Source organism: Pelobates fuscus, chromosome 6 (assembly GCF_036172605.1).
Source record: "Pelobates fuscus isolate aPelFus1 chromosome 6, aPelFus1.pri, whole genome shotgun sequence".
Classification (NCBI taxonomy): Eukaryota; Metazoa; Chordata; class Amphibia; order Anura; family Pelobatidae; genus Pelobates; species Pelobates fuscus.
The window spans coordinates 281,773,146-281,796,994 of record NC_086322.1 but is presented as its reverse complement, the minus strand read 5'-3'; the positions used below and the strand labels follow the sequence as shown (position 1 = coordinate 281,796,994).

General features: G+C 42.1%; 1 protein-coding gene across 1 annotated transcript in view; it reads left to right on the top strand.

Moving 5' to 3' along the window:
* The window catches only part of SGCA (sarcoglycan alpha), a 55,838-nt gene that overhangs the window by 18,942 nt on the left and 13,047 nt on the right, over positions 1-23,849 (top strand). The window contains exons 2-6 of the mRNA XM_063425891.1: positions 14,190-14,403; positions 19,747-19,878; positions 20,535-20,683; positions 20,798-20,870; positions 22,262-22,460. Of these exons, the coding sequence (XP_063281961.1) occupies positions 14,190-14,403; positions 19,747-19,878; positions 20,535-20,683; positions 20,798-20,870; positions 22,262-22,460 (767 nt within the window). The remainder of the gene's footprint in view (positions 1-14,189; positions 14,404-19,746; positions 19,879-20,534; positions 20,684-20,797; positions 20,871-22,261; positions 22,461-23,849) is intronic.

Here is a 23,849-nt window from a genome sequence, read left to right as displayed (position 1 = left end):
TTAGAAATCAGTCTTTTTAAATAAGATACATTGTTCGTGTTCTAAATTACATTTTAGTTACATGAATTATTAGGAAACAAAAAACTCAAATTTCTCAGCACAGCACAAAAAAGTAGCATTTGGCGAGATAGCAGTATAAGTGATGTATCACAAATTTTCCAGGGATGCTAATCTGTATCCAAGGTCAGTGGGAGATCGCATAATCGCAATTCAATTGGTTCTCTAAATAAACATTTGTCGGAATGAGTGGATTACTTTTTGTAGCCTTTAGATACAGTACTTATTATTATAATTATTATTATTATTATTATTATTATTATTATTATTATGTTATTATTTATATAGCGCCATCAAATTCCACAGCGCTTTACAATGGGTGGACGAACGGACATGTAGTTGTAACCAGACAAGTTGGACACACAGGAACAGAGGGGTTGAGGGCCCTGCTCAATGAGCTTTAGACATGTGCACCAATGAAATTTTCGTTTTCTACGAAAGATTTCTTTTAAATAAAAATGTAATTAGTCAATCCTGAATTTCGTCTTCAAACCATTCGTTTTCTGACAAAAATCGTCTGCCCAGTCACTGGTGCAATAAATGGGGGGGAGGGGGGGGTAGGGGGGCGCTGGCACAGGTACCCCCCCTACCTGTGCCAGCCCCCACCCCCCTCCCTGCAGTAGGGGCATGTCACCTTGACAGCGAGCAGCCAGCCTTGACTGCTCGCTGTCATTTAAATCAGTATTTTACATAGAAGTGAGGGTGAGCTATGGTGAGAGAGAGTACATGTAACAAAATGTTATAGTAAAACTATAACAATGTTGCAATAGGAAAAAGTAGCTATTTAGATCTAAATAGCTACTTTTCCCACTGTACTCTTACAAGCTCTCTCAATTCTATGTAAGTTTAAATGACAGCGAGCAGCCAGTGTCTGCTCGCTGTCATAAAACTAAATATAAATCAATATGGGGGTCAATAGGACCCCCATATTGATAAAAAGGAGGTTAAACCCTCCCCAATGTCCCTACTCGCGGTATGCCCACGGGGTGGGGACCCTAACATAATTGTGGGGGGGACCTAATGCTCCCCCGGTCCCCACCCATTGCCCGCTGGTGGGGACCTTAAAATAATAATGAGGGGGGGACCTAATGCTGGCGGGTGGGGACCCTAATATAATAATAGTGGGGGGGACCTAATGTCCCCCCCGTCACCACCAATGAGCGGCGGGTGGGGACCCTAATTTAATAATGATTGGGGGGACCTAATGTTCCCCCCGGTCCCCACCCATGAGCGGCGGGTGGGGACCCTAATTTAATAATGATGGGGGGACCTAATGTCCCCTCCGGTCCCCACCCATTGCCGGCGGGTGGGGACCCTAATATAATAATTGTGGGGGGGACCTAATGTCCCCCTGTCCCCACCCATGAGCGGCGGGTGGGGACCCTAATTTAATAATGATGGGGGGGACCTAATGTCCCCCCCCCCCGGTCCTCACACATGAGCGGCGGGTGGGGACCACAAATAAAGTGACTAGGGGTGCCCAGCCCCTAGTCACCCCACCCCCCACCCCCAATAAAAAAAATCCTACCCACCCCCCTCACCCTAATAATAGTGAGGAGGTGGGCAAAAAACTAACATGTAAAAAAAAAATATTTCATACCATTTGATGGCTTCTTTTTTCTTTTTCCTATTGCAAAATTGTTATAGTTTTACTATAACATTTTGTTACATGTACTCTCTTTTACCATAGCTCTCACTCACTTCTATGTAAAATACTGATTTAGGTGACATGCCCCTACTGCAGGGGGGTGGGGGGGGGGCTGGCACAGGTAGGGGCAGCAGGATTTTACCTGTGCCAGCCCCCAGCCCCCCCATTTATTGCACTAGTGACTAGGGGCATTCAGGAGGATTTAACCTCTCATTTATTAATATGGGGGTCATAGTGACCCCAATGGATTTTAATGCAGGGGGTGGGGGTGGGGGGATAGTAATAATTGTTTTACACGGAGGGAGCTGGTAGAGTTGCCGGCTCCCTCTTTGCTTTTTTTTTTGCGCATGCCAGTGCTGTTTTCGTCCTAATGGAAACAAAAATGGAAACGAAAAGGTAATCATTCGGCATTTCCGAATACGAAAACCACAGGAATTTCAGCCGAAAACGCTTTCGTTCGAAAACGAATGCACATGTCTAATGAGCTTACATGATAGAGGGAGTGGGGTAAAGTGGCACAAAAAGGTAAGGCTAGTATTACACAGTTGCAAGAGAGGAATCAGTCAGGGGCTATTAACAGTTTAATTGATACGCTACTTGTCTTTTCAGTTATCTCAGAGACATCAAACATATCTTTGAGGAATTTAATATCAGTATTACTCTGATTTTGTGATATTAGATGTAACAGCGTTATATTCGGTGACAGCTCATCGATTTGAAGGACAAACTTCGGAATATCATTTAGATTGCTACGGTACTTACACCATTAGCTTAATCCGGTTCATTCTAGTGGAAGTCCGGTATCTATTGGAACATAACTTCTTATGTTTGCTATCTCCAGAGGCATGAGACTTAAATGGGGGCCAAATTTGCCCGCTTTATGAAACAGAACAAAGGTTTTATAGATTGTAAAACCGTTTTTTAAGGTTTTTTATTTTATGGATAGATTTTTCCTTTCTTTAGCTATTTGGAAACCGGCATTATGTTGGGTAATTATTGGTTTGAGTGCATATGTTAATATTGCTGTAGTAGCTAAAGTCATTTAGCCCCCTCTTCCCCCCCCCCCCCCCCCACAGGCACTGGACACTCAGCAGAACAGTCACTGTTGTCACCCAGGCAGACAGCGACAAAGCTGAATTAACGGGTAACTCTTGTAACACTTGTTTTGGTTAGAGTAACCCTTGCTGTGCTGGTCTGATCCAAATAGTAAAAAAAAAAAAGCTAAAAATCACCAGTGCAAGGACCAGTTCTCCCTGCAGCCTGAGCCTCCCTGGTTGACATAACTTCCCCTCGCTGGATGGGGAGGATAAGAGCGACACGGAGGGCACTGTGTGTGCTGGCTTATGTAAAATCTGTACAGGATTCACATTAGCCACCCAGAACTCTTGTGATATTGTGGCTAGAGGTGGGGTCACACATCCGTCAGCAGAGGGGCTAATCTCTGTACCTTCAGCACTTCATAGCGAAACACTACACATACAGACTCCAGGTACCATGAACACTTCATATAAACAAAGTGGTCATTGTGCACGGAGTAATCCTTTAATCCATATGAATAAGTTTAACACAATAGTTATTTAAAAAAAATTAAAAAAAATTAAAGTACCATAACCACTACAGCTCCTTCTTCAGGATGTGATGCTAGTAAGTTACTGGTGCCGTTTCCTCATTCTGTGTCAAATCATTTTTGAGGGGTGTAACTGAAAACCAGAATCCCGCTGGTATCTGTGACCGGGCCTTGTGCTTGTTGAATTGCTAATGCAGAAGTTACATCAATTTTGCCCAAATTTAGACAGCGCTGATTGGCTGAGAGTGTCAGATGACCTGCTTATCCAATCAATGCCATCAGAAACTGGATGCAGTTTTTCCCAAATCAAATTTTTTCTCCATACAATTCACTATAATTCTGTGCTTAGTGAAGAAACCCCTCTGTTTTATTTTTATTCTGTGAGTTTTATTTTTATTCTGTGATCTGTGTAGTGGTTTGGGGAAATATTACCCATTAAAAGAGATACAGCTTTCACAAATGGACCAATCCAGAATGCCCTTGTTTCCAATCACAAAATCTATATTTCCATTCCCTCCTGCGTATAACCTCCCCCCCATTCCCTGCTCCAGTCCATGCTGTCCATGCTGTGTGTTCTGTCTTTGTTTATGACTGTCTCAGGTCACATGCCGGCTAATGTCACATTGCCTGGGGACATTGTCACTGTAAAGAGATTTTATGTACAGTGCACACCAGGGGGTGATGCTAATCACTGTGTGTAGTGGGGAGGGGGAGATTGAGGGTAGTTGTGTCTTGTAAGTCAGACAGTAGCAAGCTTGAGGGTGCAGGTACTCTGAGATGGAGGTAGATAGGTGTTCAAAAAATATCCACACACAATGAACTTGGTGATGATGTGGGTTTGAGCATGTAGTTTGCCGTGTCGGTGTGTCCCAGTGGTTCTATATATTTGTTGTCCTTTACGTCACTGATACTCAGTTTGTGTTTACATTTGTTCGTGTCTATGGAGGCATATTGGGATATAGAATATGATACCTTCTTCTACGTATCTACTGTGAGAAAGTAAACTGAAATTGAGGTTAAAAAAAGCAAATTGAGATTGCTACAAATCCTCGGCAGCTCTCTGATAGGCAGGGCTTGCAAGAAGGACTGCAGCAGGTGGACTCTGGAGTCTCCTGGGCTGCCTCTTCACTATAGAAACAAACAGTGGCCCATGGGCCGTGGGTGCATAAATTTATATATTGATTTTCGCTATGGATATGCACTTTGAGAGTATAGGTCCCAGACCCCCTAGTTAGCTTGGGCCCTGTACAGTTATATAGGCAGCCCTGTGTGTAAGGGATGCAGTCTGTGTTTGTATAGAGGATGCAGTCTGTGTATGTGTATGGGATGCAGTCTGTGTATGTGTATGGGATGCAGTCTGTGTTTGTATAGAGGATACAGTGTGTGTGTATGTGTAAGGGATGAGGTCTGTGTTTATATAGAGGATACAGTGCGTGTGTGTATGTGTAAGGGATGCGGTCTGTGTTTGTATATAAAGGATGCAGTGTGTGTGTATGTGTAAGGGATGAGGTCTGTGTTTGTATAGAGGATACAGTGTGTGTGTATGTTTAAGAGATGAGGTCTGTGTTTGTATATAAAGGATGCAGTGTGTGTGTATGTGTAAGGGATGTAGTGTGTGTTTGTATAGAGGATGCCATATGTGTTTGTATAGAGGATACAGTGTGTATGTATGTGTAAGGGATGCAGTCTGTGTTTGTATAGAGGATACAGTGTGAGTATATGTGTAAGGGATGAGGTCTGTGTTTGTATATAAAGGATAGTGTGTGTGTATGTGTAAGGGATGTAGTGTGTGTTTGTATAGAGGATGCCATTTGTGTTTGTATAGAGGATGCAATGTGTGTGTATGTGTAAGGGATGCAGTCTGTGTTTGTATAGAGGATGCAGTGTGTGTATGTGTATGGGATGCAGTCTGTGTTTGTATAGAGGATACAGTGTGAGTGTATGTGTAAGGGATGAGGTCTGTGTTTGTATATAAAGGATAGTGTGTGTGTATGTGTAAGGGATGTAGTGTGTGTTTGTATAGAGGATGCCATTTGTGTTTGTATAGAGGATGCAATGTGTGTGTATGTGTAAGGGATGCAGTCTGTGTTTGTATAGAGGATGCAGTGTGTGTATGTGTATGGGATGCAGTCTGTGTTTGTATAGAGGATGTAGTGTGTGTGTGTGTAAGGGATGCAGTCTGAGTTTGTATAGAGGATGCAGTGTGTGTGTATGTGTAAGGGATGCAGCCTGTGTTTGTATAGAGGATGCAGTGTGTGTATGTGTATGGGATGCAGTCTGTGTTTGTATAGAGGATGTAGTGTGTGTGTGTGTGTGTAAGGGATGCAGTCTGAGTTTGTATAGAGGATGCAGTGTGTGTATGTGTATGGAATGCAGTCTGTGTTTCTATAGAGGATGCAGTGTGTGTGTGTGTATGTGTAAGGGATGCAGTCTGTGTTTGTATAGAGGATGCAGTGTGTGTATGTGTATGGGATGCAGTCTGTGTTTGTATAGTTGATGTAGTGTGTGTGTGTGTATGTAAGGGATGTAGTCTGTGTTTGTATAGAGGATGCAGTGTGTGTGTATGTGTAAGGGATGCAGTCTGAGTTTGCATAGAGGATGCAGTGTGTGTATGTGTATGGGATGCAGTCTGTGTTTGTATAGAGGATGTAGTGTGTGCGTGCGTGTGTGTGTAAGGGATGCAGTCTGTGTTTGTATAGAGGATGCAGTGTGTGTGTGTATGTGTAAGGGATGATGTCTGAGTTTGTATAGAGGATGCAGTGTGTGTATGTGTATGGGATGCAGTCTGTGTATGTGTATGGGATGCAGTCTGTGTATGTTTATGGGATGCAGTCTGTGTTTGTATAGAGGATGCAATGTGTGTGTATGTGTAAGGGATGCAGTCTGTGTTTGTATAGAGGACGCAGTGTGTGTATGTGTATGGGATGCAGTCTGTGTTTGTATAGAGGTTGTAGTGTGTGTGTGTGTGTAAGGGATGCAGTCTGAGTTTGTATAGAGGATGCAGTGTGTGTATGTGTATCGGATGCAGTCTGTGTTTGTATAGAGGATGCAGTGTGTGTGTGTGTATGTGTAAGGGATGCAGTTTGTGTTTGTATAAAGGATGTAGTGTGTGTATGTGTATGGGATGCAGTCTGTGTTTGTATAGAGGATGAATTGTGTGTGTGTGTGTGTGTGTATGTAAGGGATGTAGTCTGTGTTTGTATAGAGGATGCAGTGTGTGTATGTGTATGGGATGCAGTCTGTGTTTGTATAGAGGTTGTAGTGTGTGTGTGTGTAAGGGATGCAGTCTGAGTTTGTATAGAGGATGCAGTGTGTGTATGTGTATCGGATGCAGTCTGTGTTTGTATAGAGGATGCAGTGTGTGTGTATGTGTAAGGGATGCAGTCTGAGTTTGCATAGAGGATGCAGTGTGTGTATGTGTATGGGATGCAGTCTGTGTTTGTATAGAGGATGTAGAGTAGAGTGTTTGTATAGAGGATGCAGTGTGTGTGTGTATGTGTAAGGGATGCTGTCTGAGTTTGTATAGAGGATGCAGTGTGTGTATGTGTATGGGATGCAGTCTGTGTATGTGTATGGGATGCAGTCTGTGTTTGTATAGAGGATGCAGTGTGTGTGTGTGTGTATGTGTACAGGATGCAGTCTGTGTTTGTATAGAGGATGCAGTTTGTGTATGTGTAAGGGATGCAGTCTGTGTTTGTATAGAGGATGCAGTGTGTGTGTGTGTGTGTGTGTATGTGTAAGGGATGCAGTCTGTGTTTGTATAGAGGATGCAGTGTGTGCGTGTGTGTGTGTAAGGGATGCAGTCTGTGTTTGTATAGAGGATACAGTGTGTGTGTGTGTGTATGTGTAAGGGAAACGGTCTGTGTTTGTATATAAAGGATGCAGTGTGTGTGTATGTGTAAGGGATGAGGTCTGTGTTTGTATAGAGGATACAGTGTGTGTGTATGTGTAAGGGATGAGGTCTGTGTTTGTATATAAAGGATGCAGTGTGTGTGTATGTGTAAGGGATGTAGTGTGTGTTTGTATAGAGGATGTCATGTGTTTGTATAGAGGATACAGTGTGTATGTATGTATAAGGGATGCAGTCTGTGTTTGTATAGAGGATACAGTGTGAGTGTATGTGTAAGGGATGAGGTCTGTGTTTGTATATAAAGGATGCAGTGTGTGTGTATGTGTAAGGGATGTAGTGTGTGTTTGTATAGAGGATGCCATTTGTGTTTGTATAGAGGATGCAATGTGTGTGTATGTGTAAGGGATGCAGTCTGTGTTTGTATAGAGGATGTAGTGTGTGTGTGTGTGTGTAAGGGATGCAGTCTGAGTTTGTATAGAGGATGCAGTGTGTGTGCATGTGTAAGGGATGCAGCCTGTGTTTGTATAGAGGATGTAGTGTGTGTGTGTGTAAGGGATGCAGTCTGAGTTTGTATAGAGGATGCAGTGTGTGTATGTGTATTGGATGCAGTCTGTGTTTCTATAGAGGATGCAGTGTGTGTGTGTGTGTATGTGTAAGGGATGCAGTCTGTGTTTGTATAGAGGATGCAGTGCGTGTATGGGTATGGGATGCAGTCTGTGTTTGTATAGAGGATGTAGTGTGTGTGTGTGTATGTAAGGGATGTAGTCTGTGTTTGTATAGAGGATGCAGTGTGTGTGTATGTGTAAGGGATGCAGTCTGAGTTTGCATAGAGGATGCAGTGTGTGTATGTGTATGGGATGCAGTCTGTGTTTGTATAGAGGATGTAGTGTGTGCGTGTGTGTTTGTGTAAGGGATGCAGTCTGTGTTTGTATAGAGGATGCAGTGTGTGTGTGTGTATGTGTAAGGGATGATGTCTGAGTTTGTATAGAGGATGCAGTGTGTGTATGTGTATGGGATGCAGTCTGAGTTTGTATAGAGGATGCAGTGTGTGTGTATGTGTAAGGGATGCAGTCTGAGTTTGTATAGAGGATGCAGTGTGTGTATGTGTATGGGATGCAGTCTGTGTTTGTATAGAGGATGCAGTGTGTGTGTGTGTATGTGTATGGGATGAAGTCTGTGTATGTTTATGGGATGCAGTCTGTGTTTGTATAGAGGATGCAATGTGTGTGTATGTGTAAGGGATGCAGTCTGAGTTTGTATAGAGGATGCAGTGTGTGTATGTGTATGGGATGCAGTCTGTGTTTGTATAGAGGATGCAGTGTGTGTGTGTGTATGTGTAAGGGATGCAGTCTGTGTTTGTATAAAGGATGTAGTGTGTGTATGTGTATGGGATGCAGTCTGTGTTTGTATAGAGGATGAATTGTGTGTTTGTGTGTGTGTATGTAAGGGATGTAGTCTGTGTTTGTATAGAGGATGCAGTGTGTGTGTATGTGTAAGGGATGCAGTCTGAGTTTGCATAGAGGATGCAGTGTGTGTATGTGTATGGGATGCAGTCTGTGTTTGTATAGAGGATGTAGTGTGTGCGTGTGTGTGTGTGTGTGTGTGTGTGTGTAAGGGATGCAGTCTGTGTTTGTATAGAGGATGCAGTGTGTGTGTGTATGTGTAAGGGATGCTGTCTGAGTTTGTATAGAGGATGCAGTGTGTGTATGTGTATGGGATGCAGTCTGTGTATGTGTATGGGATGCAGTCTGTGTATGTGTATGGGATGCAGTCTGTGTTTGTATAGAGGATGCAGTGTGTGTGTGTGTGTATGTGTACAGGATGCAGTCTGTGTTTGTATAGAGGATGCAGTTTGTGTGTGTATGTGTAAGAAATGCAGTCTGTGTTTGTATAGATGATGCAGTGTGTGTATGTGTAAGGGATGCAGTCTGTGTTTGTATAGAGGATGCAGTGTGTGTGTGTGTGTGTGTGTATGTGTAAGGGATGCAGTCTGAGTTTGTATAGAGGATGCAGTGTGTGTGTGTGTATGTGTAAGGGATGTAGTGTGTAAGTGTAAGGGTTGCAGTCTGTGTTTGTATAGAGGATGCAGTGTGTGCGTGTGTGTGTGTAAGGGATGCAGTCTGTGTTTGTATAGAGGATGCAGTGTGTTTGTGTATGTGTAAGGGATGCTGTCTGAGTTTGTATAGAGGATGCAGTGTGTGTATGTGTATGGGATGCAGTCTGTGTATGTGCATGGGATGCAGTCTGTGTATGTGTATGGGATGCAGTCTGTGTTTGTATAGAGGATGCAGTGTGTGTGTGTGTATGTGTACAGGATGCAGTCTGTGTTTGTATAGAGGATGCAGTTTGTGTGTGTATGTGTAAGAAATGCAGTCTGTGTTTGTATAGATGATGCAGTGTGTGTATGTGTAAGGGATGCAGTCTGTGTTTGTATAGAGGATGCAGTGTGTGTGTGTGTGTGTGTGTGTATGTGTAAGGGATGCAGTCTGAGTTTGTATAGAGGATGCAGTGTGTGTGTATGTGTAAGGGATGTAGTGTGTAAGTGTAAGGGATGCAGAGTGTGTGCGTTGATTTGTGGGGTATGATAGGGGCACGGGGGGATTGAGAGTGGAGCAGTTTGATATATTGTGTTTTTATACCCCACCTCCTCTAGACTGTAAGCTCGTTTGAGCAGGGTCCTCAACTACCTATTGTTCCTGTTAAATTTTGTTGTTCTCTCATTTGGTAAATTCCCCCACCCATTCTTACCTTACTTTGGCTAAGACACTACATTCCCTGGTTGTCCGGTGGTACTCTTGAGGGTCCAGCTTGCACCTCCACCTGGGGCCAACTCTTCTCACGATCCCCATAATTGTGCAGCATTGGAGCGTTGCCATGGTAACCTGTGGCAACACTCTTAAAGGCGTACAGAGATCTCTGTCACCGTCTCAGATCGCGGCTGAATATAGATATAGCGGTACTCGAATGTAGGATGCATTTGACATAAAGGATGCAGGCAGTATTTTTTTACCCCAGATGTTGGGGTAAAAGACTGTATCCTGTATTCCAAAAAATCCAGTAGTTTCTCAAAGCAATAATGTGACAATGGTTGAGTTTGATACATTTTTTAAATAAGCTGCTTTGGCCTAAATCTTGTAATTCTGTTTTCAATTCTGTACAGTTTACTTTTTATTGAATAAACCCCCTGTCTTTTTGTCCTCGCAGTCTTACGATATGTCTTTTTGCCACAACTGTTTTTTTCAAACAGACGAAGGGCTGTGCTTGGTGTTGTGGCCAGTGGCGGGGCTGTCCTGAGTAATTTGAGGTGATTTACTAATAATTTGTGAAACTAAAATGTAATTTAGAACAGGAACCATGTATCTTATTGACACAGACTGATTGCTAAACACATTTATTGCTGCGGAGCTCTGTTATACACTCAGACACATTACTGGGAGTATTATTGCTGTGGAGCTCTGTTATACACTCAGACACATTACTGGGAGTATTATTGCTGTGGAGCTCTGTTATACACTCAGACACATTACTGGGAGTATTATTACTGTGGAGCCCTGTTATACACTCAGACACATTACTGGGAGTATTATTGCTGTGGAGCTCTGTTATACACTCAGACACATTACTGGGAGTATTATTGCTGTGGAGCTCTGTTATACACTCAGACACATTGCTGGGAGTATTATTGCTGTGGAGCTCTGTTATACACTCAGACACATTACTGGGAGTATTATTGCTGTGGAGCTCTGTTATACACTCAGACACATTACTGGGAGTATTATTGCTGTGGAGCTCTGTTATACACTCAGACACATTACTGGGAGTATTATTGCTGTGGAGCTCTGTTATACACTCAGACACATTACTGGGAGTATTATTGCTGTGGAGCTCTGTTATACACTCAGACACATTACTGGGAGTATTACTACTGTGGAGCTCTGTTATGCACTCAGACACATTACTGGGAGTATTATTGCTGTCGAGCTCTGTTATACACTCAGACACATTACTGGGAGTATTATTGCTGTGGAGCTCTGTTATACACTCAGACACATTGTTAGGAGTATTATTGCTGTGGAGCTCTGTTATACACTCAGACACATTACTGGGAGTATTATTGCCGTGGAGCTCTGTTATACACTCAGACACATTACTGGGAGTATTATTGCTGTGGAGCTCTGTTATACACTCAGACACATTACTGGGAGTATTATTGCTGTGGAGCTCTGTTATACACTCAGACACATTACTGGGAGTATTATTGCTGTGGAGCTCTGTTATGCACTCAGACACATTACTGGGAGTATTTTTGCTGTGGCGCTCTATTATACACTCAGACACATTACTGGGAATATTATTGCTGTGGAGCTCTGTTATACACTCAGACACATTACTGGGAGTATTATTGCTGTGGAGCTCTGTTATACACATTACTGGGAGTATTATTGCTGTGGAGCTCTGTTATGCACTCAGACACATTACTGGGAGTATTATTACTGTGGAGCCCTGTTATACATTCAGACACATTACTGGGAGTATTATTGCTGTGGAGCTCTGTTATACACTCAGACACATTACTGGGAGTATTACTGCTGTGGAGCTCTGTTATACACATTACTGGGAGTATTATTGCTGTGGAGCTCTGTTATACACTCAGACACATTACTGGGGGTATTATTGCTGTGGAGCTCTGTTATACACTCAGACACATTACTGGGAGTATTATTGCTGTGGAGCTCTGTTATACACTCAGACACATTACTGGGAGTATTATTACTGTGGAGCCCTGTTATACATTCAGACACATTACTGGGAGTATTATTGCTGTGGAGCTCTGTTATACACATTACTGGGAGTATTATTGCTGTGGAGCTCTGTTATGCACTCAGACACATTACTGGGAGTATTATTACTGTGGAGCCCTGTTATACATTCAGACACATTACTGGGAGTATTTTTGCTGTGGCGCTCTATTATACACTCAGACACATTACTGGGAATATTATTGCTGTGGAGCTCTGTTATACACTCAGACACATTACTGGGAGTATTATTGCTGTGGAGCTCTGTTATACACATTACTGGGAGTATTATTGCTGTGGAGCTCTGTTATGCACTCAGACACAGTACTGGGAGTATTATTACTGTGGAGCCCTGTTATACATTCAGACACATTACTGGGAGTATTATTGCTGTGGAGCTCTGTTATACACTCAGACACATTACTGGGAGTATTACTGCTGTGGAGCTCTGTTATACACATTACTGGGAGTATTATTGCTGTGGAGCTCTGTTATACACTCAGACACATTACTGGGGGTATTATTGCTGTGGAGCTCTGTTATACACTCAGACACATTACTGGGAGTATTATTGCTGTGGAGCTCTGTTATACACTCAGACACATTACTGGGAGTATTATTACTGTGGAGCCCTGTTATACATTCAGACACATTACTGGGAGTATTATTGCTGTGGAGCTCTGTTATACACTCAGACACATTACTGGGAGTATTATTGCTGTGGAGCTCTGTTATACACTCAGACACATTACTGGGAGTATTATTGCTGTGGAGCGCTGTTATACACGCAGACACATTACTGGGAGTATTATTACTGTGGAGCTCTGTTATGCACATTACTGGGAGTATTATTGCTGTGGAGCTCTGTTATGCACTCAGACACATTACTGGGAGTATTATTACTGTGGAGCCCTGTTATACATTCAGACACATTACTGGGAGTATTATTGCTGTGGAGCTCTGTTATACACTCAGACACATTACTGGGAGTATTATTGCTGTGGAGCTCTGTTATACACTCAGACACATTACTGGGAGTATTATTGCTGTGGAGCTCTGTTACACACTCAGACACATTACTGGGAGTATTATTACTGTGCAGTTCTGTTATACACTCAGACACATTACTGGGAGTATTATTACTATGAAGCTCTGTTATACACTCAGACACATTACTGGGAGTATTATTGCCGTGGAGCTCTGTTACACACGCAAACACATTACTGGGAGTATTATTGCTGTGGAGCTCTGTTACACACTCAGACACATTACTGGGAGTATTATTGCTGCAGAGCTCTGTGATACACTCAGACACATTACTGGAAGTATTATTGCTGTGGAGCTCTGTTATACACTCAGACACATTACTTGGAGTATTATTGCTGTGGAGCTCTGTTATACACTCAGACCCATTACTGGGAGTATTATTGCTGCAGAGCTCTGTTATACACTCAGACACACCAACAATATGGAGCTCCTAGAAATTAGTATAGAAAAGAGAGACAAATGGATTTGGGCACAAAATAGGGACTGTATCTCCTATATAGGGACACTTGGAGGTATGATTTCTCATTGTCCTCTGTCTCACTCAGTATCTCTCTTTTGTATGTCGTATCACTCCTACTGTCTAACTTGGTATCTGTTTCAATACTCTCACTGTCTCACGGTGCACCCATCGCATCATTCCACTGTGTTACTTGGTATCTCTTTCCTTGCTCTCAATGCCTCACTCTGTATCTGTCTCATTGCTCCCATTGTCGCACTTTATATGTGTCATTGCTCCCACTGTCACACTCTGTATCTGTCTCAGTGCTCCCACTGTCTGACTTGGTACCTGTCTCTTTGCTCCGACTGCTTTGCCCTGTGCCTGTCTCATGTCTCACCCTGTCTCACTCTGTATTTGTGTTTTGTACCTAATGCTTCATTTTGTATCAGTCTCATCACTCCCTCTGTCTCACTTTGTATCTATTTAAGTATCCCTGTGGTCTGACTAAGAGTTTGTCGCACCGTCCTCACTGAGTCACTTGGTATCTATGTGATTATCCGCACTCTCACACTTGCTATCTTTCTCTCTGGTGGCCCCCTGGACATTCTTTCAATAAAGCGTCTTTTCCTTTCATTAAACCTCTTCTGCACTTACAGGGTGCACTTGACAAAAAGTTGTCACCGCCTGACTCTTACCTGTCTCAAACTTTGTCTATCTGTCCACCTCTTGTCTATCTTTTTCCCCTCTCTGGGCTGTCTGGCTGTGGGTTCTCCAATTAACAGAAGGCCCTGGGCAAATGCCAACCCTGGATTAAGTGGCCCTTGCCCGTTGTGTATCCTTCTAATTGTCCCTTACTGTCCCACGCCGTGTACGCCTCTCCTCCTCCCCTCGCAGCTGTTCTTGTCACTCTGTCCCCGTCCAGCCCTTCTAAGAGACACAGCAGCTATGGCATCCCCGACAGTGGCTCGTCTTGCAGGCAGGTCCCAGCTAGACTCAGTGTGTGAATGCATGTCTTGTTTGTAGTTTTACCACTGCTGCTGTGTGCATTTCATTTAAAATGTCTGCTCATTCCTGACCCCTTCCTAACGTTTTAAACTTAAATTATTTTTTTTTATCCCACCCAGTCTGGTCATCAACCCCCGATCAGTCTAACATAAGTCCTATTACTATTGCCCTTTCTATTTCTGTCTTACTTTCTTGTTTTTTTCCTGCTCTTAGTCTTTCCTCCCCTCTCTTTCTCTTTCTCTCTCCTCTTTATTTATAGTATCTGCTTTTTATCTCGCTGATTTTTTCTGTCCCACTTTGACAGCTCAGCTCTATATATAACTCAAAGACATAAATACTTGCACGCTTGGTGTGTGAGCACGTGGAATATTTATAATTGTATGTGGGTTTTTTTTGCGCCTGTGTATATTTTTTATAACGTCACGAGCTGAGCCCCCAAGTTACTGCGTTTTTTGTAGGGTATTGGTAGCCAGATCTGATATGGATGTAGAAAAAAACATTAGATAGGAAAGCTATGTATTGGATCCTCATCCCGTCGTCCCTAATCAACAAACTGTTGAATTGGGGACCGGGGCATAGGGTCAGGGCGGTGGTACCAGTTCCACCTAAAGTGTGGGCTTGAACCCTTATAATTACGTAAGATTTGCAGAGAGATATGTAGATTGGATAGTTCCCCTTTAAACAAGGATAAGGGGAAACTCCCAATCAACCTGGTGTTTAGAAAAGAACACTAGTTGTACAAATATATACCTTTAGGTATGTCCAAAAAGAAGTAAAGAAAGGTATTTATAGGGAAAGCATAGAGACACTAGATAAGTATGTATCCTGGCATAGACAGTGATACACTGTAACTTTATTGAACAAACTGTAGATAGGATACAATATAACCATGTCCAAGAGATGCTTAGAGCCCTTAAAAAACGTCCCCCTTTGGAGTGGATAAATCTCAGTATCCGAATGACAATAAAGGCATATTAATGCTAAGATATAGAGATGTATTACTATTGAGTAATCCACAGAGAAGAGAGGAAGACAACCTAATACCTTAAATACATATAGAAGTTAGATAGATGGGGTAGTGGGGACAGTATAGCATAGTCTAAAAAAAGGGGACCCAAACTGTCCGTGAGTAGAGAGTTTGGGGTTGCTTGTGGCGGAACTGAGGGATGGTAGGATAGAATATATACAGTGGTATCCACAGTTAGATAAAGGACAAAATCCCTAATAATCGCCACTGTTCTAAACTCCTGTCAACTCCCCCCAACACCTTCATGGGTGTTCTATTCTTAATAGATAGTTAGGGTTGCCCGGCAAAGCTGAGGATTGGTAGGATAGGGTAAAAGCAGTGGTATAAAAAGTTAGATAAGGGATGAAATTCCTAATAATCACCACTATGCTGAACTCCTATCAACTCCCCCCAACACCTTCATTGGTGTTCTATCCTTGATAAATCGCTATGCTCTGTCCCCTTAAACTGCCATTATTCAACTAGTCCAGTTTCTATAGAAAAACCATCAATCATTTAAATTAACGAAAAAAATAATAAGTGAATAAGTGTCAAAAAAAGGATTCCCTCGTGCATCTTAATGTGCTCAGTGAATGAGGGGAATAGAAAAAAAAAAACCCGACGTGCGTTTCGGAGTACTGGACTCCTTCGTCAGGGGACTCCTTCGCCAACCCCTGACGAAGGAGTCCAGTACTCTGAAACGCGCGTCGGGTTTTTTTTTTTCTATTCCCCTCATTCACTGAGCACATTAAGATGCACGAGGGAATCCTTTTTTTGACACTTATTCACTTATTATTTTTTTCGTTAATTTAAATGATTGCTGGTTTTTCTATAGAAACTGGACTAGTTGAATAATGGCAGTTTAAGGGGACAGAGCATAGCGATTTATCAAGGATAGAACACCAATGAAGGTGTTGGGGGGAGTTGATAGGAGTTCAGCATAGTGGTGATTATTAGGAATTTCATCCCTTATCTAACTGTTTATACCACTGCTTTTACCCTATCCTACCAATCCTCAGCTTTGCCGGGCAACCCTAACTATCTATTAAGAATAGAACACCCATGAAGGTGTTGGGGGGAGTTGATAGGAGTTCAGCATAGTGGTGATTATTAGGAATTTCATCCCTTATCTAACTGTTTATACCACTGCTTTTACCCTATCCTACCAATCCTCAGCTTTGCCGGGCAACCCTAACTATCTATTAAGAATAGAACACCCATGAAGGTGTTGGGGGGAGTTGACAGGAGTTTAGAACAGTGGCGATTATTAGGGATTTTGTCCTTTATCTAACTGTGGATACCACTGTATATATTCTATCCTACCATCCCTCAGTTCCGCCACAAGCAACCCCAAACTCTCTACTCACGGACAGTTTGGGTCCCCTTTTTTTAGACTATGCTATACTGTCCCCACTACCCCATCTATCTAACTTCTATATGTATTTAAGGTATTAGGTTGTCTTCCTCTCTTCTCTGTGGATTACTCAATAGTAATACATCTCTATATCTTAGCATTAATATGCCTTTATTGTCATTCGGATACTGAGATTTATCCACTCCAAAGGGGGACGTTTTTTAAGGGCTCTAAGCATCTCTTGGACATGGTTATATTGTATCCTCTCTACAGTTTGTTCAATAAAGTTACAGTGTATCACTGTCTATGCCAGGATACATACTTATCTAGTGTCTCTATGCTTTCCCTATAAATACCTTTCTTTACTTCTTTTTGGACATACCTAAAGGTATATATTTGTACAACTAGTGTTCTTTTCTAAACACCAGAAAAAAACATTTACTTATATATCCAAATATCATCTTTACTACAAGGTGGAATTCTGCAAACTAATCTCCCAAATATCAATTATCCCAGGCTATAATTGGCCTTTGATGCTAAGCAGACTTTTTTTGTTTGTGCCAACAACCACCTCAAGGTAATGGGATTTATAAGACAGCATCCTTCTATATAGTCATTGTCATAAGAAAAGTTATAAGTCGAGCTATATGTAAATAGATGACAATAATAATATTAATCCGTTGGTGAATATAGTTCTAAAATATTTTACACAAAGACATTTTAAAGGCATGAAACCAATAAAATTTTATTCTGCTATTTACTAAGTCAGGGATGTAAGTGGTCACTAACAGTAAAATAGCTTCTGTGATGACTTTCTGGGGTAACCCATATCACCCCATGTTGATATTTATAGATCCTGTTTCAAATTTCCCTTATTCGATAGAATGTTTGATAAAACACTAACGATAACATGATTCTAGTCTAGACACGAGCAATAGTTGACTGACCATCAGAACAAATTTGCAAAGAAAGGAAGGCTCACCTGTACCTAGAAATAGGACAATCTGTTCACTTTCAATGCATCTCGAATTCTTTCCTCATTTTATCTCTTAAATCCCATATACTCTTCCTATACTTCCCAACAATTTCAGGTCAGATGGGACAGTTCTGATTTGGAACTCTTGATCTTCCTGTGCTCTTCTGATGATGTCCCATCTGAGGACACCTTGAAAAAGTTCCAATAAATGTTCCTATATCACTTCCTGTCCCGATTTCCTACTTCCTGTCCTTATTCCAACCTTCCTAATTTTTGATAGGAAGGTTTTCAATTCAATAGCCTCTTCTTTGATCTGTTTAGTTAAATCTTGTAGTCTGAGAGGTTCCCACTAACTAGATTATCATGCGTTGAGCTGTAATTACAGTTGCGATGGCCATCCCACTAGTGTGTCATGTTTTTCACATTCCGAGACCTTTACGTATGGTTAAGACACTATTGGGAGCATGTGATACTAGCAGCCAATCAGCAACTAGATGTGTTAAAGGGACATTGTAGGTACCCAGACCACTTCGACTAACTGTGCATCTAGTGCTGCAATGTTAAAGGGACACTATAGTCACCTGAACAACTTTAGCTTAATGAAGCAGTTTTGGTGTATAGAACATGCCCCTGCAGCCTCACCGCTCAATCCTCTGCCATTTAGGAGTTAAATCCCTTTGTTTATGAACCCTAGTCACACCTCCCTGCATGTGACTTGCACAGCCTTCCATAAACACTTACTGTAAAGAGAGCCCTATTTATTGCAAGTTCTGTTTAATTAAGATTTTCTTATCCCCTGCTATGTTAATAGCTTGCTAGACCCTGCAAGAGCCTCCTGAATGTGATTAAAGTTCAATTTAGAGATTGAGATACAATTATTTAAGGTAAATTACATCTGTTTGAAAGTGAAAACAGTTTTTTTTTCATGCAGGCTCTGTCAATCATAGCCAGGGGAGGTGTGGCTAGGGCTGCATAAACAGAAACAAAGTGATTTAACTCCTAAATGACAGTGAATTGAGCAGTGAAATTGCAGGGGAATTATCTATACACTAAAACTGCTTTATTTAGCTAAAGTAATTTAGATGACTATAGTGTTCCTTTAAACCCTTAAGGACCAAACTTCTGGAATAAAAGGGAATCATGACATGTCACAAATGTCATGTGTCCTTAAGGGGTTAAACATTGTTCTACCAGGCCCAGAGGCTGTTCTACCAGGCAGCCACTGGGGGCGCTTCTGGAATCGTAATGGACTTTTGGTCCGTTATCTGATGATGGATGTCCTCATGCAGAGCAGCGTTAGATTTTTCCCGTTTGCCACGCATGCGCACTAGACCTCGCTCGTTGATGGATGGAGGAGGGGGTGGTAGTTTTTAATCCTTTATTTACCAGATAGGAGGGGGCGCGAGGGAGGGGGAGGCAGAGGGATCGCTAGTGCCAGGAACACAGCTTTGTGTTCCTGGTGCTACAATATCCCTTTAAGTTTAACTGATTAAGTACAGCATTGTATCTGACAATAATAAAATGCAGTATCTGATCTGGGATGATTCAGAATGGCCAGTCTTCCAAGAAAATCCCCAGTTTAGCTAGAACCTGTTTTTAAAATGTCATTGTGCTATTAAGTGGTACATAGAATAAGTTATGAAAATAATTTACAATCTGTCAGTTTTCTGTAAGTTGTTTTTTTTGGCATAAAACCATTATAGTATACTTGAAGCAGGGTTCAAAACTTCCACTAACTACTAGCCATTGGCTAGTGAAAATGTAGCTGTGGAGAGTAGAAATACACTACTGTGGCTTGCAGTGGCAAGTAAATTTTAAGGCCCGGCTGGTAGCATAGAAATAATATTATTTTACGCGTAGAAGAATCATTAAACATGTGCCCTCACTAGCTATGAAGTCGTCCTTATGCAGAATTATTAAAAGAAAACTTATTTATTTATATAATAAATCAATCTATCAGTCTAATACACAAACTCTCTTTCCCTTCTTTCTTTTAAGTCATACTTTGTCTGTCTCTCTCAAGTGGTCTCTGTGACCAAATTATCTACCCTTTCGTCGGAACACTCTTTGTTCACGAGTTGGACACCGAATATTTCCAGCACCAATTTCCGTCCATTAAGAATAATTATGGTGAGTCAAGTGCAGGTGCTGTCAAAATATATGTAAAAGGAACACGTAAGAAACTCATTACTGACCGAGAATGTAATGGGGTCCAACTCTGTTTCTTGTGGACCACACATGATTTTCAGTAATGTTTGTTTATTTTGAGTGGGTTGAGAGGAGGATATCCTTGGCTCAAACTGAGATTGTTCTCATATATAGTAGTCAGATGGTTGGAAGATCAGCAGATGTTGGTATTTATTAATAAGATGACTGTTAATTGAACCTTATATTACTCCAAGCATAATTCTGACTGCTGGGAATACTGAACTTGATGGTTGCACGTTGAGGTCTGCTGGACAATGGTTAAATCAGCTTAATGAATGACCAGCCATTTCTGATATTTCCAAGTTTGTTTAACACAAATTATGGTCAACAATATCAAAACCCATGGTCAATATTCCATACATTAGCTCCAGTAGGTCACATAGCTATGCTGATGGAACAAAACAAACTTAGACTGATCCATGCTCAAAAGGTTGGGCAGTTGATAGTGCTGGCACAATTTTGTGTGGACACATTTTGTTTTAGTGATTTTGTCAGTTCCTATATGTTCATAAATTAGGCTTCTCACAGGGCCATCTATTTTTTATAATGTCTTTTCCATTCATTATCTCATTTTCTAGATGTGGATCAGATTGATTCTATGACTTTTCGTGCTAACTTGGAAGGATTCCCAGATCTGCCTCGATGGTTGCGTTACACCCAGCGATCCCCTACTCACAAAGCTTATCTTTATGGCTCCCCAACTGAGACAGGGAAACAAGTAATAGAGGTATGTAGGTTGAGAAATACTTTCACATCATGAGGTCTGCTACAAGAGGTCACAAGGTCTATATCGTTCCACACTGTATGCCAATGATGCTCCATCTGTCTCTCTGTTTCCCAGGTGACAGCCTATAATCGCCAGACATTCGAGACTGTAAAACAAAGGTTTATTTTTAACATTCTTCCTTCACCTGGTGAGTACCAAACTCCAGATTTCATATAATTCCCATCCCCCCCCCATCTCCCTTACCTTTTTCAGAATAATACATTTACTATCAGATAGTCTCCAGCCTTTGTACTCTGCAAATCAAACCAACTAATTATATTTCTTTTTACAATATAGTTTTCTTTATTCACCAACCAGCCATTCTTTCATCTTTAATTTATCTGTTGCCTCCAATCCCATTACTTCATCATACATATTTTCATAAAATGTTAACTTTACACTTTCTCACTCCACTAGCCTTTTATGCCTGTTGTCCTCTGGTGGTGGTTAGCGATGAGTATATCCATTGTTGAAAAGGTATTGTTATAAGATGTGTCAACTGGCAATTTTATACACTACTATCCTGTGACAGACCACCTGGTCACCTAGGACGTGTACATGGTTCCCAACCACCACCTTCCCCTAAAAAGACAATATTCATCCACATTTACACCTCCAGCCCATGCCTCCCAGCCCAGCAACCTATCCAGCATGCCAGGAGACATTATAGCCCTGACCGGGAGCAACCTACAAACTCTCTGGAACTCTGATTGTTTTGCGGAATTGCTGCGATCTGGTAAAACGTAATTGAGGGAGTTCTCTGTCCCAGGACAACCAAACACGGCACTATTTTGAGGGGTAATAGGGGAGGTGGTGAGGTGTCAAACGATACCAAGGACTTGCGGAGCTCAACTTGCAAATGGAAATGCCATTGTTAAAAGTGACCTGGATTTCCCACCCTGCGCTGTGCCAGAACAGAGGATGTTTGCAGCCTGGTTAAAAACTGTACACCCATACTATTTCGGCTAGGCATCCAAGTGCTTTTTACACAGAATGGGCCCTCCAGCGTGAGCTATCCGGGGTGACTCTATTTTGGGGATGCGGGCTTATGTTTTTGGGTGAAATTGTTATATGGTGCCGAAGTGTCTAGCCGTTAACAACGTTAATTCACCAGGTGCCAGATATTGCAAAATACCATTGTTCCCCTGAGTACACCGTGTTGGGGACCCAGGTATATATGTGTGACAATCACAACAGTGAAGCTGTCTTTTGTTAACCCTTACATTAAACCTCGGCTAATGTTTACGGAATACGCTATAATCACTCCTGAGCTATCCACTAAAAGGGGGGGATAGAGAGTCCTTGGCAGCGACAACCAGAGTACCTGCGGTTAGGCCGCCACATATCCCTAGTCTGCATTGTATTTTTTCAAAATGGCTTTCAGTTTCCTTAATGAATGTAGAAATTTATATCCTTTTTTTTTAATTAAAGCATGGATAAAGAAATTAAGCCATTTTGGTGTCTGGATATTGTGCAACGACCTATCAGCTATTGCCATATATTTTAATCAGTTAAACATATCTATTTCTCCTCTTCCAGCATTGCAGACTCCATACCAGGCGGAATTTTTGATTGCCAACTTGGACGTGGAAGAGATGCTACCTCCAGAAGCTCAGCTTGATTTCCAGGCTCCACTGCAGGCCGTGTGGGGTGCCCAACGAACGACCATCCTTAACATAACGTCTGCACTAGACAAAGGTGGGCGAGTACCACTACCACTGCCAGGATATAAAGAGGGGTATGTACCAAGAGCGTTTTTCTAATATCTATAATATTTTATTGACAACATGTTGAAATTTCCTATATCATAACCAGGATAGATGCAAACTATGGCGAACCTAGCCAGTAATTGTTACATTAACACTGCTATAGCATTCACACACATCCTCTAACACTATTCACCTCAAACTGTGGTGGTCTAACACTGCTCTTCTTAACTTCTGGTGGTCTAGGACTGGTCACATCATTATCCAAATGCTCCAACACTGCTCCACCAAACATGAGAGGCCCTAACACTGCACCCAGTGGTGGACTAGGGTCTTGGAGCTGAAAAGTGGGGACCTAATTATGAAACCTAAATTTGTGATTCCGTAGTCTGAGTCTGTAATTACAGTTTGGAACCATATGTAAAACCATCCCGGCATACATACATAAACTAGAAATTTCAAAGCAGACTGAGGGACAGAGAAATTTGCTGGGAGAGCAATGGGTGCAATAGGTCTCTGTCTGTGGGTCTCATGGGACACATCCTATCAGTTATGGAACACAGAGGGACTCTTTGCAATGGGCATGGAGCAGAGATTGGCCATGCGCAAGGTGCAGATTTGTATAGACAGTGCTAAAACTACCTTTGGCCACTTATTTGTTATGAGTGGTGTTTCCAGTGTTGCTCACTCCCACCAACATCTAGTATTCTGTCGGACATAGTGACCATTTTAAGCAAGAACTAGGAATCCCACCAAAATTTGATGCTCTAACACTACTTCCCTCAACATCTGGTTGTCTAACACAACTCCCCTCAATGTCTGGTGATATAACACTACTCTCCTCAACATCTGGTGGTCTAACACTGCACCCCAGCATCTGGTGCTTTAACACTGCTCACCTGAACATCTGGTGATCTAACACTGCTCCTCTAACATCTGTTGCTGAACCTCTGCTTCCTCAACATCTGATGCTCTAATACTGCTCCCTTGACATCTGGTGCTCTAACACTGTACCCTCAACATATGGTGCTCTAACACTGCTCCTCCAACATCTGGTGGTCTAACACTACACCCTCAACATATGGTGCTCTAACACTGCTCCCCCAACATCTGGTGGTCTAACACTGCTCTGCTAAACATTCTGTGCTCTAAAACGGCTTTCATCTGGTGCTCAACCACTGCTCCCCCAGCATCTGGTGGCCAAACCCTGCTCCCTCAACATCTGGTGGTCTAACACTGCTCCCCTCAACATCCTGTGCTCTAACACTGCTCCCTCAACATCTGATGCTCTAACACTGCTCCCCCCAACATCTGGTGCTCTAACACTGCTCCCTCAACATCTGGTGGTCTAACACTGCTCCCCCAACATCTGGTGCTCTAACACTGCTCCCCCCAACATCCTGTACTCTAACACTGCTGCC